This window comes from Halictus rubicundus, chromosome 12 (genome assembly GCF_050948215.1).
Source record: "Halictus rubicundus isolate RS-2024b chromosome 12, iyHalRubi1_principal, whole genome shotgun sequence".
NCBI lineage: Eukaryota > Metazoa > Arthropoda > Insecta > Hymenoptera > Halictidae > Halictus > Halictus rubicundus.
Genome location: NC_135160.1, coordinates 2,516,255 through 2,534,574, shown reverse-complemented (window position 1 = coordinate 2,534,574; position 18,320 = coordinate 2,516,255). Strand labels below are relative to the sequence as shown.

Sequence of the window (18,320 nt, the reverse complement as noted above, 5' to 3'; positions counted from 1 at the left end):
TACTAAGTAATATTTTGGATAATGATACAGCAATTTTTAGTGACGCCTTACAGTCGTTATTCGAGTGCTAAGCGGTAATTATATTTCTTTTTAAAGCATAATGAATATTAAAAAAGAGATACATAACATGTATATTAGCTGACTTCAAGGGGAAAAATCTAATATCTCTTTTTGAATATTGAGTATGTTTTAAAAATAAGTATAAGTAACACAGTAAATGGTACCCCCACGGTAATTGGGTCCCTTATGCTTCGTAACGTTCTCTTATAAAGTCGAATTCGATCCTGAAAAAAAATTAAGTCGATTCCTCGAAAAATAGTATGTACATTGTGCAAGAAATCGTAATTCTGTTAAGTAGGCGTTGTGCAATCTTCGATACGATTTCGCGGTTGGTACGTTCCGTATTCCTGATTTATCGTTGAATCGTGAAATCAAATTATTTCTTCGTAGATAAACGCAACGACGCAATTGATTCGCGTCGTCTTAACCTTCGAAGCGGAAAACAAAAAAACGTCCGCTCGACTCCAACGTTCGGTACGAAAGGGGGAAGCTGAGAACCTGAAAGAATACGGAAGTGCATAGAAGACGCGTATTACATTCGTCGCGACACACAAACAAAATGTGAAATGTCATGAAAAAATATTACGCACAGTTATTGTAGATAAAGTCGAAGGAAAGAGAAGGAATCGCTCGAAATTTCGAACGCACGAACTCTGCCAATGTTACCTCCAGTGGCGGCTCAAGTCAAGTGGAGGCCCCAAGCGGTGAAAATTTTGGGGCCCTCAAACTCGAGTTAACTCTCATGAACTTATTAACACTAATCCTACCACGGTAAAAATGACCGGTTTTCTATTTCACGAGTATTGAAATTATACAAATTTTTTCACAGGGAATTACTGAATTGACTTCTTTATTTATCACTAGGTTTACGGGGCCGGGTCAAAATGACGGATTCTACTATTTTTAAGTTACGATTATTAAGATCGTAATGATGCATCCATGAGGAATTATTCAACAAATTTATTTCTTTGGGTACACATTATTTAAAAAACGACGAATAATTTGGATAGACACATTCCTGTTATATTTATAAAGTAATGTAAAACGGCCACTGTTAGTACCCCGTAAACCTAGTGTTAAGCGCCATGTTTGACTGCCATGTCACCCATATGTGGGTGACGGAATTATTTGTCCAGGTTTAAAATGAATGTTTACGTTAGTACATTCATTGTACCAAATTTGATTAGGATCTGTAAAATTCAAGAAGGTTGGAGGACTACTCAGTATCGTACATTTAATTGTTTTTTATTTTTTATTTCATTAAATAACTTACTTTGATTTTACGGAATTTTTTAGGTTTCTAGTTTGGCAGTCGAAGTGTTAAGTAAATTCAATCTTCTTCCTTCTATACGACGTTTCATTTTTATATATTTTGTGTTTGGTAGGTATAGTATTAACAAAAAAGAAAGGGGGCCCCACGTAGCCGCTTAGTCCGCTTAACGTTAAACCCGCCATTGATTACCTCGTGATCGAATTCAAACGAAAATAAATGTAGGTACTTGGTAATGCGTGGCGAACCCCTAGGATAAGCACACCCGATCAATTATCGTGGCACTAGTAATTCCCGATGTAAAATTTTCTTTCACACAAGATACAAAGATTGTATTATTCTTTCGTTAGTTCGATCGCGTCGAGAGGTGAATGAGTAAAAGGATGACACGCTAAGCGTGGGGGGCCGTTATTCTTACACGGTCGAAATATTGCAGAGTACAGTGACTTCTCGATATATGTCAACAACACGGGTCTTGTCAGCGTCATGTATCGTGCAGGAGACATACCCGAGCCGTGTTTTGTCTACACTCCTCGGCGTCCGAGGCCCCCCACATTGTATACCCCGCGGTAGTGGGGATATTTCCGCGACGTTTATCATCCAGGCCTTGGCGACATATACAGGGTGGTCCACGCAACTTGCACACCTATATAACTTCCAAAGGATGCGTTGCAAGAAAAAGTTTTGTATACAGAAGTTGCATGGTCTGAAGGGGTACACAATTTAGTGTACTTATTTTTTTTTACAGGTGGAAGTGTTTCGGAGATTTGAAGGTCGACTTTGTTTTTTTAAATGAAATACTACATTTTTTATACCAAAATATGGAAGAATGTCGAATTCTGAGTAAAAAAGTATTGACCTTCATTAGCCCTAAACCTAATAATTAACGAGTAATTTCACTTTATTTCCTGAAAATTTTCTCCGCGTAATATCAGGTCAGAAAAATAAAAAGAAAATTAAATGATTTTTCTTTTCTCTGTAAGAAAATTAAACTACTAAACTACTTTATTTCCTGAAAATTTTCTCCGCGTAATATCAGGTCAGAAAAATAAAAAGAAAATTAAATGATTTTTCTTTTCTCTGTAAGAAAATTAAACTACTAAACTACTTTATTTCCTGAAAATTTTCTCCGCGTAATATCAGGTCAGAAAAATAAAAAGAAAATTAAATGATTTTTTTTTTCTTTGTAAGAAAATTTTCAGGAAATACAATGAAATTACTCGTATACAAAACTTTTTCGTGCAACGCATCCTTTGGTAGTTATATAGGTGTGCAAGTTGCGTATAGCCTGTACAGAGAAATCACTGTACCTACTTTGGAACGCGATTTTGAGCGATCGCCTCATTTTTCGATAACCTCAATCAATGTTCGATTTACGATTTCCGATTTGAGCCGCGCAAACGCGATTCGCAGTAGCCAGGGATCTGATCGATTCGACGGACTCTGGTGGCTTGTGCGTTTCTCGTGTTACCTTCGAGAGAAAAGGAGATCGAGCATGTTTGCCCCGTAGCATTATACTCGGTTACCGATCGCTCGAAACTTGACACAGAGGTGACCTCCGTGTCGGCGGTATCGATTCTTTCGCGGATAGAATTCGCGCCTCATCATCGTATTTCAGATAGTGTGCTTCCGCGAACAGCCGGAGAGAGGAAGAAGGATCGCGTCGATTTCAGGAACCGCTCGTGTTTCGCTAATTGTGTACGTATATCGACGCGAGATCGTTTATTCATCCAGGTGGAGCGTCCTTGTTTCACCTCAACTTCGAGAGCCAAAGAACACTTCCGAACGTTTAGCTCGGCCGGGAATGTTTCCTGGGTTCGATTGCTTGCGACCTCTCTCTCTCTCTCTCTCTCGCTCCCCCTTTTTCTCTGTGGATATAGTTTATCTATTGCATTAAGCGTGCGAGTGTTGCGCACGGGTTTACGTAACGAGCAGCGGTTTATCGGTATCGGTATCGACGTCGGTGGCGGTCGCGGTCGCGGTAACATTGACGGTGGTGCTGGCGGTGGCGCTAGCGGTGGTGATCGATCACGTTCAAACTCTCGCGCAGTATCCTAGGACTTAGGCTCGACTTATACTTAGAGGACCGTTGCGCGTTGGTCCGCCCGTGGGGTGCATCGCCGCGACTCGAGAACCGAGACGCACATTCTACGCGCGATGGTACGATAAGACGCCTGATTCCTTATCTCGAGTACCGACACTCACTTTTCGACCTTTGTTTCAGGTTGAAAATATGAATGGAGTCGAGTGTTGGTCATACCCTCCGAAACAGGCTCTGTACGACCCATCTCTCGAGAAAGATGCTTGCGGCGTTGGATTCATCGTGGCTATAGATGGAAAAAAATCGCACAAGGTAAGGACAGAGAACCGCCCGACCGCCGACTCGGATCGAATCGGGTCGGGTCGGGTCGGGTGAGGTTCCAATTTTCAGCAACTTTCCTAGGAACAAGTTATTATTGCCAGTTCTGGTCATTGACAAATTTGTTTTCGTAATCTGTTGGCAGATCGTTCGCGATGCGGAGATTTTATCGGCGCGCATGAACCACCGTGGTGCTTGCGCCTGCGATAACGACACCGGAGACGGGGCCGGTGTACTTTGCGCAATTCCGCACGAGTATTATGCCGAGCAAGTTCGGTAAGAGATAACCAGGATTCGTGGCACGATGGTCTCATTTTGTTCGTCTATCAGCCTTATGACGTACCGACACCAACGACGCGCGAAACAATTTCATCACAGTCCCGAGATCACGGCATCGTAATTTCTAGGTTATCGTGTTACGTGTCTACGTCGCAGCAGTTACTGCGTGTTTACCTTCTTATCGTTCCTACCACATATATTGCTCTGCTATTACCGAACTACAGCGTTCGCGACGCGATTCAAACTCTATTTCTTCGGTTTTCTTCAATGTATCGCGGCCTTGTTCTTCTCGCGTTTCTTTTTCGTCTTCTCTCTCCTTTCATCGCGCTTTTATCTTTCCTCTCTCCTCTGTCGACTAACCTTCGGGCTAACGTAGAGTAGAGTGTACTCTGTAGACTGTAAGCAGACGATATAATTTCTGGTCGCGGTCAAGTTTTCTCGTTTCACGTATCATCGGCGTGATTCACGATCGAGCGAATCGTTGCCTCGGTTTTATCTTTGTATTGATTTACACCTCTACGTGTTATGTATGTATTATCGGAGGAAACGAATGCGATTTTATTTAGATGATATCATGGTAGCAGACGATACGTCACGATAACGTTCCACGAGTGAAAATTAATCCTAACACGGGTTGGAAAACTTTAAATTAGGACTATTTTTCTTGGGTGAAAAATTCTGAAAAAATTATTTACTGTCGTTTGTACAGTTATGTTTAATATTCCGAAGTCCCATTTCTATAGGAAAAAAATTATAGTGCACAGAAAGGCGACCGACTCCCATTTTCCATTTTCTACTTTGCATTTGGTGTACAAAAGACTGCTCTGGTTACCGTTTTCTTTCTTTTTGTTTCTCTAGCAATGAACAAAATGTCGAGCTGCCACCGGTTGGCCGCTACGCCACCGGTATACTGTTTCTGGACAAGAGTTCGCACGAAGAGACGGAGGCACAGTTCGAAAAGTTGGCCGAGGAATGCAACCTCAGGGTAGAGATCTTATCTTCGATTTTGAGCATTTCGTTTTCGATTTGATCGTTCCTGTATGATATTTGTGTTCTGCAGGTAATTTGCTGGCACGATGTTCCGACCGACAAGACAAAGATTGGTCAAATGGCCCAGAAAAGCGAGCCTTATATGCGTCAAGTGTTTGTTACTGGTGATCAAGATGATGCCAGTCTCGAACGTCAGGTAAAGTTTCAGTTCTGTACCGAGAGATTTTTGGATATCGTTGAAGGCCGTTCTTTGCTGTTGACCGTTTTATTAGCGCAATACGAATGTATTGCACGTTACGGGCCGCTTACGTCATTGTTTAATTATTTACACGTGGAATTTACAGATTTTTGTACTGCGAAAGAGATCGTCCCACTGTATACCACGACCGGGAATCAGATACTATATATGTTCGCTTTCCTTGCGAACGATCGTTTACAAAGGCCAATTGACGGCGGATCAGCTGTGGCTTTATTTTCTGGATTTAAAGGTGAGCATAGAGGAAGCGATGTTGCGTCGACGCTGTCCACCTTAGTATACGTCTTCGTTTATTTATTTATTTATCGACGCGCTTGCTTTCGCTTATCCACGCAGTCCCCGAAGTTTGAGACGTATTTGGCGCTGGTTCACACAAGATTTTCCACCAACACGTTCCCAAGTTGGGAAAGGGCGCATCCACTTCGGTAAGCGGTCGCAACAATCGAACATTCTATTCCACCGCTGTTCGCCTTCTGTTGTACCGTCGGTGTCGATGTCGATGGACAAAAAGAATCGAATAAACGAATGTTCTGTTTACAGATTGTTGGCGCACAACGGAGAAATCAACACCTTAAGGGGAAACGTAAACTTCATGAAAGCCCGAGAAGGTGTGATGAGCAGTACGATATACGGCGAACAATTGAAACAACTGTATCCCGTGGTGGAACCAAATTTATCCGATTCCGGAGCTGCTGACTGCGTTCTCGAATTCTTAGTGATGGCTGGTCAACGATCGTTGCCAGAGGTACCGAATGCAATGTCGCTATCCCCGTAAACGCTATTGTACACGCGTATACCGTTACTCGATTCGCGATTAACATCCTGTGTAACGCGTGTCGCGTTTAGGCTGTGATGACGATGGTTCCGGAAGCTTGGCAGAACGACCTGACGATGGCAACTGAGAAACGGGACTTTTACCACTGGGCCGCTTGCGCGATGGAACCTTGGGACGGGCCTGCTCTCTTGACCTTCACCGATGGCCGTTACGTTGGAGCTATTCTCGACAGGTAGAACCGACGTTCTTTTTTTTCTCTCCATCTCGCCCGATTCAAACCGCCACGAGTTTTCTGCCCGTTTTCTTTGCTCTCCTCGATCACGCGCAGCACTTTAAATGCCAGTTTGCCCGATCGTTATCGCAACTATCGACGATGATACCGTTTCTGTGGAATCGCTGCGTCGACCTTGCAACCGTTGTCACTGCCCACGATAATCTTTGTCATTACCTTTTACAGTGGCGGCTCGTAGCTAAAATTACTGGGGGTGTGCTGCTCCAGAAAATTTCAGCTTCCTATGTGCGCACGCGCACAACAAGTCCACACAAAGTTCCATACAATGATTTTGTTATCTTTCTTGTTATATTAGATGTTGTCGATAATATCAAGTGGAAATTAGGAGGTGCTGCAGTGTTCCACAGTGCCTATACGCGAGCCGCCACTGACCTTTTATCTTGTGCTCATTATTTTTATTTACGGCGAAGCTAGCTGTGCATAGTGTGCGTATGCAGTGTGCCTGTACGATGTTGAGATACAGAGAGGCAGACGGCGGAAGAAAGAGACAGAGCGAAGGAGAGACGAAGGACTTGGAGAATAACTGTTTGAAAAGTTGAGCGTGAAATGTTCGTTTCATCTTCTCCTACGCGCTATTCCGTCGTATACGAGAGTAAACACTGAAAATATAATATCGTGACGAGGCTGACGTTCCTACTTGTTCGAATGTTGGCTGGTTAACGTGTAGACGCGCGATAACTGGAATTGAATCGTACGTATTTGATCGTACGAAGGAAATGAAACAGAGATTGTTTGCGTCGGTATTAGATACTATTAGGCACGACACATCGAGACGAGGAGAGCGATAGTGAGATGAGAAACGTAGAGGACGAGAGCATGAACGAGAGCGCGAGTGCGTGAGAGAGCGTGAACATGATCGAGAGAGGAGGAAGAAAGGAAACGGGCACGTGGTTTTATTTATACATATACGTGTGTGTGTGTATATGTATGTATACATATATTGTATATACGTATATGTATATATGTACATATGTATATTGTATGTGTATTTTATATACATATTTATATATACTCGTATATATGTATAAATGTCTGTGGTATGTATATATGTGTGTCGTGTACGTGTACGTGTACACGTGTGCGCGTGTACATGCGCGTATACATGTACATGGGTGCGCGTAAACACGCATACGTAAACGAGCGCTAACAGGAAGGCAATGCGAGAAAACAAAGCGAACAAGAATATAGTCTCTCACAATCAGTTGATAATAATCCGCGACACTGAGGTGGTAATACAAAAGACTTTTTTGAATTTTTGTTTGGCAGAAACGGCCTGCGCCCGTCGCGCTTCTACGTCACTAAGGATAACATGATGGTGATGGCGTCCGAAGTGGGCGTCTATGATACTGCACCCAGCAATGTAATCCTGAAGGTAAACGAGGAAGTAGACACATCAACGATCAGGCCCACCTTCCGGATCAAAGTTTTCTTAGTCGAATTGACTTCTAGCGGACGATCTCATCTGCGCGCTTTGATATGCTTCCTCTTTGTTCTGTACGACATGATGCAACATTTCAGCTCTAGGACTCTAGGAGGACGAACTAGGACGAACTAGGAAGACTGCTCTGTGCAACGAGGAAATCTTTCTTAATTCGCGGATACGGATCGAATTTCAATCGATCGTCGATCGAATGTTAATCGAATGCTAGTCGAATAAACTTCAATCGAACGAGTTGGGAACGCATTATCAAAGGCAGCGGGCTCCTTTTCTTTTCTGTTCTTTTTTCTTTTTTTTCTTTTCTTTTTTTTTTTTTTCAAGCTAACCGATACAGGAAACGATCGAGAACCTACCTTGCCTCGTTCATCGTCGGGTGTACTTTTTATCCGTCCTACTTTCGTCCTTTGTTGTTCGTCCCCTTCGCCCTTTTACCCTTTTCTCTTTTTAAACCTGAAACCGGCTCCGATTTCCCTGTAAAAGTATGCCCACGATCAATTTGCAAGTACATCGGCAGCGACAGGTTTTGCTCGAACTGATCTCGGGCACGTTTCTATATTGTATTGTATACTTTTCACCTGCTTGTCGAATCAGTTTTACAGGAGAGATGTATCTCTCTGTAAAGAACGTACAGCCCTCGTCTCTCATAATTTGTTCTACGTATCGCTTTAGTGTTTTCGCAGTTAGAGGATCATATTGTGTTTTATTTATTTTTAAACATGTCATGTGTGATGTATAATTTCTCATTTAGGGTGTAGGTTTGTATAGTTCTTCGTAGGATCATCATCGAGTGCCGTCGTGTGACCGTTGAATGGTTGTACATACTGTTCAACGATGATTATTTGCGTTTCGTTTTATTTGCAGAGTCGCTTGAAGCCCGGAAGAATGCTGCTGGTCGACACTCTCGAGAAGAGGATTATACAAGACGTTGAACTAAAGTTGCAGATTGCTAGAAACAGACCTCACTCGAAGTGGTTGAAGAACCAGGTACAGTATCATGCCAAGCGTTTATTGCTTCTTTCGTCGCACGTCTCTCTTCAGTCGTCCGTCTTCCAGGGGTTCGAACCCTAACGCGTAGCGAGTTATGGTTACGCTTGGGTTCGAATCCCTGCTCTCCTCTCTCTTTTGTTGGACCTCTTTTCTTCGATTGTTTCTCGTTGAACCCTTTCTCTACTACTCTACTATTCGGCCATTCGGCTGTTCAACTATTCGACTACTCGACTATTTACTTCTATTCAAGTTCCTCGATGTTAAATGCTAAATACTAAATGGATTCGTTTCTTTTTGTTTTTGCAAACCTCGTTGTACGAATGATGATCGTGCCGTTATGGCACACAGATGGTGAGTTTCGTATTCCCGATCGTGCTCGTGTTCGTGTTCATGTTCGTACACGTTTGCCCATGTGTCGTGCATGAACAACTACGTTCCGCGTGCACGCACACCCTCTTTCGAACGGTGTTCTGTTTGATCGATCGATTTTCTTTATTTCTAATTTTCCCAGATCACGATGGAACAATTACGCTCAGCGGACACGGATGCGAACCACATGATTTCGCCACACTCATCGCAGACCGTCGAAAGAAACGAGGTCAACGATACGAATCCGATTTCTGCTGTGAATCGAGTTTGGGGAGGCGACAAGAGGCTCTCTCTTTACGGATACACCCTCGAGACTATCAACATGTTGCTGTTACCGATGATGCAATCCAAGTAAGCTCTTTATTTTATTCCCGACAGTTGGGAGACTGTTGCACCCTTCAACTTTAACCCTTTACACTCGGATGTTCCCTTTAAGGGGACATTATGAGTCCAGAATCGATGGCTCCGAATGCAAAGGACTAACTTTAACCGTTGACCAACGCTTTTCTAATTATCCGCGTGTTTAGGAAAGAAGCATTAGGCTCGATGGGGAACGATGCGCCGCTCGCTTGTCTCTCCCAATTTCAGCCACTCATCTACGAGTACTTCAAACAGTTGTTTGCACAGGTCTGTACGATTTCCAGTTTCCTCTAGCTTCTCCTAGTTTTCTTCCAATTGACTCCACAATATTTTCACGTTTATTTTCGAAACAACAGGTCACGAATCCACCGATCGATCCGTTCCGAGAAAAAATCGTGATGTCGATGCTTTGCCCAATCGGACCCGAGAGCAATATTCTGGAGCCCAACGAACTGCAAATTCATAGATTATTCCTGCCGCAACCGATACTGTCGTTGGTAGATTTGGAAATAATCAAACGTACAAGGTACCGCGGATGGAAGAGCAAAGCGATCGACACGACTTATCCTGCAGCGGACGGTCCGTCCGGTTTGCTGACTACGCTCGAGCGCGTGAACCGCGAAGCGAATCAAGCCGCGAGAGACGGTTATCAGTTTCTGATTCTTTCGGACCGACTCGGAGGACCGGACAGGTCGGTGATAACCGCGGATGCGCTCCGATCGTGTCGCATGTTGTTTGTCGTTTGTCTAATGTTTCGGCGATATCGATGGTTCGCAGAGTGCCAGTGAGCAGTCTGTTGACCCTCGGAGCGGTGCATCACCATTTAATCGAAGAAAGGCAACGCATGAAAGTCGGTCTGATCGTCGAGACGGGCGAAGCCAGGGAGGTGCATCAGATTTGTTTGCTACTCGGTTACGGAGCCGACGCGATTTGCCCGTATCTCGTGTTCGAGATGGCGAGGAATCTTCGAGCGGACGGCGTACTCGATTCAGCGTTGACCGACGACGATTTGTGCGCGGTAAGTTCGGCAAAGAGTCGACGAACGTTCACCTTTCACCCATCTATTAGGTTGGCAAGAAAGTAATTTCGGTATTTTTAGGTGATATAAAATCCAATTTTTTTATCAAAGCAATGAACTTTAATCAATAAAATATTTTCCATTTTGTTCTATGATCTTTTGCTATCTTTCTGGTAGCTTCATAATTACGCGCTCATAAAACTTCTGATCCTTTTCGGTGAAAAACTGATCCAAGTGCGATTTCAGACCATCCTCATTAGTGAAAGTTTTACCATTCAAAGAGTTTTGTAAACTTCGGAATAAATGATAATCTAGTGGTGGAATGTCAGGGCTATATGGTCGATGTGACATCACTTCCCAACCAAGCTCCAATAACTTTTCACATGTTACCAAAGATGTGTGTGGCCTAGAATTATCATGGTAGAACACGATTCCTTTGCGATTTGCCAGTTCTGGCTGTTTTTCTTTGATTGCTATGTCCAGTTTTGATAGTTGTCGATAATAAACATCTGAATTGATGGTTTGGTTCCTTGGGAGCAGTTCAACATACACAATACCTTTGTAATCCCACCAAATTGACAACATGATCTTCTTTTGGTGCAATTCAGCTTTCGGTGTGGTTTGGGCTGATTCATCACGCTTGGACCATGATCGTTTTCGAGTTGTGTTATTGCAAACAACCCATTTCTCATCACCAGTGATGATTCGCTTCAGAAAAGCGTCGATTTCATTTCGTTTGAGATGCATATCGCATATGTTGATGCGTTGCGTTAAGTGAATTTCTTTCAATTCGTGTGGAACCCAAATATCGAGCTTCTTAACGATTCCGAGACTTTTTAAACGATATTCTATAGTTGTATGCGAGACATTTAACCTGTCTGCAATCTCTCGGACAGTTATATGACGATCCGATTCAATAATGGCTTTCATTTGGTCATCATCAACTTCAGATGGTCGACCAGAACGTTGGTCGTCTTCAAATGAGAAATTTCCAGAACGGAATTTTTCAAACCAATTCTGGCACGTGCGTTCTGTTAAGCAATCCACACCATAAACTTCACATATATCTTTGTAAGCCTCGGCAGCTTTTTTACCTCTACGGAAATAAAAATGCAATATGTGCCTATAATGTTCGTTTTTGCACTCCATGTTCAAATTGACACAGAACAAACAATTTTAATCAAAATTGCGTGTAATTTGCTTCAAAAGTAAACTAAAAGATGCAGTTATGACATGTCAGAAGGAAAACAAACGCAACGTTAACAGAAATCAATCAAACAAAACATAAAGCCATCTATTAGTGAAAACCGAAATTACTTTCTTGCCAACCTAATACATTCTTGGACATGTTTTGAATGACCTCGTTTTCTTTTTCTCGAATCTTCTAGAATTACGCGGATGCGATGGAAAGGGGTATTGCCAAGGTTATGGCGAAGATGGGAATCTCTACGTTGCAGTCGTACAAAGGAGCTCAAATTTTCGAGGCGGTCGGTCTGTCGGACGAGGTGATCGACAAGTGTTTCAAGGTATGTTAACACTATTTCGGGATTACATGTGTGTAGGATCTCGGGAAAAATGAGGGCACCGCCGCAGCGGGAATCGAACCCACGGCCTCACTGGTGGTGGTCGATCGACTAACGCCAGTGAGGCCGTGGGTTCGATTCCCGCGGCGGCGGTGCCCTCGTTTTTCCCGAGATCCTACAATTGGGGGCTCGTCCGGGATTGGGGGAACACCGATCGCCGCACGATGGCGCTGTGAGTTTCTGAGTTGTTACGACGAGTTGTGTTTGGTGGCTCTGTGTATGGCCACAACACAAAAAAGACGATGAGACGACGCTGTGACGGACATTCGAGGGCGAATGTCGTCGCAGGATGGCCGAGTGTGGGATCAGGACCCCCAGACCAAAAGTATGTGGGAGATCGGGGAGAACGGGAGGGTTCCGTGGGTGAGCGCGTTAGTCGATCGGCTACCACCAGTGAGGCCGTGGGTTCGATTCCCGCGGCGGCGGTGCCCTCGTTTTTCCCGAGATCCTACATATGTATACCTTTCCAATATTTTTCGAGGTACGAATGATTAGAAACTGGATCCAATTAATGAACGTACGATCCATGATTATACACTTTCAATGACGTACCGAATCGCACCGTACCGTACTTTAACGTACTGTATTGCGACGAGAAAGATGGACCTTGCAGAGGCCCAACAGTATCGGTAAAACAACTCGAAACGAAACAAAACAAAACGATTCTGCTTTTTATTTGACAGGGCACGCATTCGCGCATCGGTGGTGTGACGTTCGATATCTTGGCGAGAGAAGCGTACGAAAGACATCAGATCACCTACTGGGACAAACCAATGGACATGTTAGTTATCCGCAATCCAGGAATTTACCATTGGCGAGCCGGCGGAGAGAAACACATCAACGACCCGGACAGCGTCGCCAATTTACAGGTAAACTGTCCCGATTGTTTTCGATTGCAAACTTGACCTTCGGAAAGACTCTTAGGATTCTTCTATTCATTCTCTCGTCGAATTTCTAGGATTACGTTAATTCGAAGAACCAAAATGCGTACGAGAAGTATAGGAAAACTACCATGGACATGGTAACAGCGTGTACGTTGCGAGGTCAGTTGGAGTTTATCGAGACTCCAGAAAATTCTATACCCATCGAACAAGTCGAACCCGCCTCCGAAATTGTCAAGCGTTTCGTAACCGGTGCCATGAGCTTCGGTAGCATTTCGATGGAAGCGCATTCGACTTTAGCGATCGCGATGAATCGTATCGGAGGCAAATCGAACACCGGCGAAGGAGGCGAGAACGCGGATAGGTAAGAGAGAGGGAGAGACACATTCGAAAGCTCTCTACTTCGAGGTGGTGTCATTCGAACGATTATCTCGCCGCAGGTATCTCGATCAGGATCCAGAATTTAATAAACGATCGGCTATCAAGCAAGTTGCCAGTGGTCGGTTCGGTGTGACCTCAAGCTACTTGGCGAACGCTGACGATCTGCAAATTAAAATGGCGCAAGGAGCGAAACCGGGCGAAGGTGGAGAATTACCTGGTTACAAGGTAAGGGCGAGCACGCCTATGTTCCACGCGGTGTTGAAGAGAGAGATCCTCATACTCAAATTGAACACATTGCTCACAGGTCACCGCCGAGATAGCCGCAACCAGGCACTCGGTGCCAGGCGTGGGATTAATCTCGCCACCGCCTCATCACGACATCTATTCGATCGAGGACCTCGCGGAACTGATTTACGATTTGAAATGTGCGAATCCCAAAGCTCGTATTTCTGTAAAACTGGTGTCGGAAGTAGGAGTAGGCGTAGTCGCGGCAGGCGTGGCCAAGGTAACGATGCTCTAAGATCGGTAGAAGATCGTCGTGATCTTCCTCGGTTGGTTTTTCACTGGATTTATTTCTCGAAACAGGGAAAAGCGGAACACATCGTAATATCCGGTCACGACGGTGGAACTGGTGCCAGCAGTTGGACGGGAATCAAATCCGCTGGTTTACCATGGGAATTGGGAATCGCGGAAACTCATCAAGTTCTAACCTTGAACAATCTTCGTTCGCGCGTCGTCGTTCAGGCGGACGGGCAATTGCGCACCGGATTCGACATCTTGGTAGCGGCTTTATTGGGCGCGGACGAATTTGGATTCAGCACAGCACCACTGATTTCTATGGGCTGCACGATGATGAGGAAATGCCACTTGAACACATGCCCCGTGGGCATCGCGACTCAGGATCCCGTACTGCGAAGGAAATTCGAAGGAAAACCAGAACATGTTATCAACTTTTTCTTCGCGTTAGCGGAGGAGGTGCGTTGCAAATAGATTCGAATCGATTCCGGCTCAAATAGAATTGAACAAGAGAACCAAGAATAATGTATTGTTCGTTCAATCAGGTACGCTCGTATATGGCTGCGCTGGGCATCCGCAAGTTTCAAGATGTAATTGGACGCACAGATCTCTTGAGGGTTCGGAAAAACTTGTCCATCGCGAAAGCTAGAACGCTAAACCTCGATAATATTTTGCGCAGTGCGCTGGAACTCCGCCCAGGAGTGAACATTAAAGGTGGATCGATGACGCAGGATTTCCAACTGGAAAATCGTCTAGACAATCATGTGATCGAGTTGGCGAGGGACGTACTGGATAGAAAACGGGACCGCGTCGACATCGAATTAAATATCAATAACGAGTGCCGAGCATTCGCGTCGACTTTAAGCTATCACATATCAAAGTAAGTCTTCATTCTCCGTTTCGTTCCGCCCTGTCGATTCGAATAATTTAGTCAATAATTTCGGTACTATTAAGCAACGTTTTGCTCGTAGATTGTACGGCGAAGATGGTCTTCCCGAGGGTAGTATCAACATCAAGATGAAAGGTTCCGCTGGACAGAGCTTTTGCGCTTTCATGACTAAAGGTGTTCATATCGTGCTCGAAGGTGATGCGAACGATTACGTTGGGAAGGTGAGTACACACACGGAGAATGCGATAATGCGTTATAATCCCAATGGCTTTGAACATACGGTACGTTGTTCTTTTAGGGACTCTGCGGAGGAGAGATCGTTATATACCCACCGAAGGATTCTACATTCGATTCCGTGGCAAACGTGATTGTCGGCAATGTTTGCCTTTACGGCGCAACTTCCGGTAAAGCTTACTTCCGAGGTATCGCTGCCGAAAGGTTCAGCGTCCGCAACAGTGGAGCGACCGTTGTCGTTGAAGGTGTGGGGGATCACGGATGCGAATACATGACGGGTGGTTGCGCGGTTATTTTGGGCCTGACCGGACGAAATTTCGCAGCTGGAATGTCCGGTGGAATAGCCTACGTGTTGGACGTGGACGGCTCTTTCAAGAGGTACCGCTCGCGAGCAGTTAACCTGTGTTTTATCGTACCGTATCGTGGAACATGTTCGTGGAATTGATTCTCGAATTGATTTTCCAGTAAATGTAACCCTGAAATGGTGGAATTACTTCCTCTGGTCAATCCTGAAGATATAAGTTACGTGAAAACTCTTCTCGAAGAGTTTGTCGAAAAGACTGATTCCTTGATCGCGAAGGACTTGCTGATGCTGTGGCCCGAACCGACCACGCGATTCGTCAAGGTATATTTTAGGAGTAAATCACGCGTACACAAACATAATTCAAAGCAGAGTCGTCATAGCATATCGAATTTTTTTTTTTTGTTTCCCTACAAGGTGTTCCCGTACGAATATCAGCGTGCATTGAAACAACTCGAGGAGGCAAAACTTGTGAAACCGATATTGAATGGAAATACTGAAACATCGTTGAATACTCACCTGAAAGACATCGAGGATGCTATCGTGGACGTTGATATGGAGCAGCGAAAATTGGACAAAGTAAGGTAAGAATAGAATGCGAATGAGTACGGGAAGAAAAATCATCTCGTACTTGGCAAGCGTATCCATACTCGTGTTAACTTCTATTAAATCGAGATCGAGATCAAAATCGTTACTTCGAGTCATGTAATATTGTTTTTTTAGAGGATTTATGAAGTACAAAAGACAGACAGCAGGGGTATACCGGCCTGCTGAAGAGCGTTTAAATGACTGGCAAGAAATCTACAATTTCCAAGGAGTTCGCAAAGGGCTGCGTACTCAAGCGGCAAGATGCATGGAATGTGGCGTGCCGTTCTGTCAAAGCAGTCACGGTTGTCCACTAGGAAACATTATTCCGAAATGGAACGATCTCATTTTCCAATCGAATTGGAAGGAAGCTTTGAACCAATTGCTGCAAACCAATAACTTCCCAGGTTTGTACGACGCGTAATGTTTGTCAGCTAAGATAGGATATAGGATAGGGCAGGGCAAGACAAGATACGCGTCGTTCGAAAGCGATTGCTTTCGAAATTAACAGATTCGTCAAATTCATCGGATTCGATGTGTTATTGTTAGAGTTCACAGGGAGAGTTTGCCCTGCTCCGTGCGAGGGTGCTTGCGTTTTGGGGATATCCGAACCGCCTGTCACTATAAAGAACATCGAATGCGCCATCATCGATCATGCGTTTGAGCAGGGATGGATCCAGCCGCATCCGCCTAAAACGAGAACCGGTCGACGAGTTGCCGTGGTCGGTTCTGGACCAGCCGGTTTGGCTGCGGCCCATCAGTTGAACAAGGCCGGACATTTGGTAACCGTTTTCGAGAGAAACGATCGAATCGGTGGTCTTCTACAGTACGGAATACCGACGATGAAGCTGTCGAAGCAAGTCGTCCAAAGGAGAGTATCGCTTCTCGCTGCGGAGGGAATTACCTTCAAAACGGGCGTCAACGTTGGGAAAAGTATCTCTACCAAGGTTAGAGTCGCGTTGCATATACATGCGTATTATGTTATTATTCTACTAGACATCTGACTGTTGTGGAAATCGCAGGAACTGCGCGAGCAGTACGACGCGTTGTTGCTTTGCACCGGAGCAACCTGGCCTAGAGATTTGGAAATACCTGGTCGGCAACTCGACGGTATTCATTTCGCAGTTAGCTTCTTGGAGAATTGGCAGAAGAAACAAATGGGAAACGATACTCCTCTCGATATGCGTCTGATGGCTAAAGACAAAGACGTTATCATAATAGGCGGCGGTGACACTGGATGCGACTGCATAGCCACGTCGTTGCGACAGGTATGACAATCGCGTGTGTAAACATTTCCGATTGCGTTCATTCACGAGTCGATTCACTCTTGTTCTCTATCTTCGATAGGGTGCCAAATCGATCACGACCTTTGAAATCTTACCGGAACCTCCGGGCAAGAGGTCTGCGGACAACCCGTGGCCGCAATTTCCTCGTGTATTCAAAGTGGACTACGGTCACGAAGAGGTTTCTCTCAAGTTTGGACGAGATCCGCGTCAGTTCAGCACTTTAAGTAAAGTAAGTCAAATTGAAACGCGAGCTCTCGATATTCTGTTGGACGGATTTACGTTAACTTTCGCCCGTTTCGCCGCAGGAATTCTTGGACGATGGAAACGGCCACGTGAGTGGAATTAAAACGACCACGGTTTCGTGGACGATTGAAAACGGCCGTTGGAAGATGGAACAAGTTCCCGGAACGGAGAAGGTAACCATCATCCCAACCATCGAGGTTTCACGCTTTCGTCCGATTTTTCGACGTTTGTTTTTCTGTGCTTCTGTAGGTGTACAAATGCGATTTGGTATTACTCGCTATGGGATTCTTGGGCCCTGAAAAGTACATTGCAAACGAATTGGAAACCGCGATGGACGAGAGGGGCAACTATAAAACTGCACCCGGTCGATACGAAACAAATTTGACCGGAACGTACGCGGCTGGAGGTAAGGTTTTCCTTTAGCGGTAACGGTATAACATTGTTGTCGCTGGCCCGAGCAACAGGGTATTCACGTGAAAACCTTTCTTTGATGATGGTTCACTTAGATTGCCGACGTGGACAGTCTTTGGTCGTTTGGGCGATCACGGAGGGCAGGCAAGCCGCGAGGGAAATAGATCTGGCTTTGATGGGCTCAACCGGGCTTCCTGTATCCGGTGGCGTTATAATGGAAGTTATGGCTTGAACCAGCAATCACTTGTTTCTCGCTCGAACGATCTATCTTTTTTTTCTGTCATTCCCTTTTAGCCCTGCGACCGAAACGAGGGCGAACATTGTTGAACGAACGAGAGAGAAAGAGAGAGAGAGAGAGAGAGAGAGAGAGAGAGAGAGAGAGAGAGAGAGAGAATAAGCGGCCAAGTCTAAGCGAGAACCAGTCAAAAGCGAGATCAGTATTATCGAAAGCTTCCGAAAGCGCGGACTCGTTTGCTGACCCGCGGGATCTCGTTCGCATGATCAGTCTCGTTTCGCGTACAAGACTCGCGGAGATTCTCTTGGTTGGAGTTGCAGCG

General features: G+C 44.8%; 1 protein-coding gene across 2 annotated transcripts; it reads left to right on the top strand.

The window, feature by feature from the left end:
* The first annotated feature begins 3,275 nt into the window (after positions 1 to 3,275).
* LOC143359650 (uncharacterized) lies at positions 3,276 to 18,118 on the top strand. Of its 2 annotated transcripts, XM_076797739.1 has the most exons (33): positions 3,285 to 3,490; positions 3,555 to 3,683; positions 3,835 to 3,965; positions 4,827 to 4,953; positions 5,029 to 5,154; positions 5,303 to 5,446; positions 5,551 to 5,639; positions 5,755 to 5,959; positions 6,061 to 6,221; positions 7,548 to 7,653; positions 8,581 to 8,703; positions 9,218 to 9,426; positions 9,603 to 9,702; positions 9,792 to 10,126; positions 10,213 to 10,453; positions 11,842 to 11,979; positions 12,720 to 12,905; positions 12,995 to 13,281; positions 13,358 to 13,523; positions 13,603 to 13,803; positions 13,884 to 14,273; positions 14,360 to 14,694; positions 14,786 to 14,924; positions 15,002 to 15,315; positions 15,403 to 15,562; positions 15,656 to 15,822; positions 15,962 to 16,230; positions 16,373 to 16,770; positions 16,846 to 17,091; positions 17,171 to 17,338; positions 17,415 to 17,525; positions 17,602 to 17,758; positions 17,859 to 18,118. In XM_076797739.1, exons 1-33 carry the CDS (start codon positions 3,488 to 3,490, stop codon positions 17,993 to 17,995), a joined length of 6,198 nt encoding a protein of 2,065 aa, XP_076653854.1. In that variant the 5' UTR covers positions 3,285 to 3,487; the 3' UTR covers positions 17,996 to 18,118. The 2 variants fall into 2 exon arrangements, with proteins under 2 accessions (XP_076653855.1, XP_076653854.1); XM_076797740.1 differs by lacking the exons at positions 16,846 to 17,091; positions 17,171 to 17,338; positions 17,415 to 17,525; positions 17,602 to 17,758; positions 17,859 to 18,118 and having other exon boundaries at positions 3,276 to 3,490; positions 16,492 to 16,656.
* The last annotated feature ends 202 nt before the right edge of the window (positions 18,119 to 18,320 follow it).

Bases quoted from the DNA above. Each gene is read 5' to 3' on its own strand.
- LOC143359650 (XM_076797739.1), top strand. The intron at 13,282-13,357 runs GTAAGAGAGAGG...ATCTCGCCGCAG, and splicing joins GGAGGCGAGAACGCGGATAG to GTATCTCGATCAGGATCCAG. The intron at 13,524-13,602 runs GTAAGGGCGAGC...CATTGCTCACAG, and splicing joins GAGAATTACCTGGTTACAAG to GTCACCGCCGAGATAGCCGC.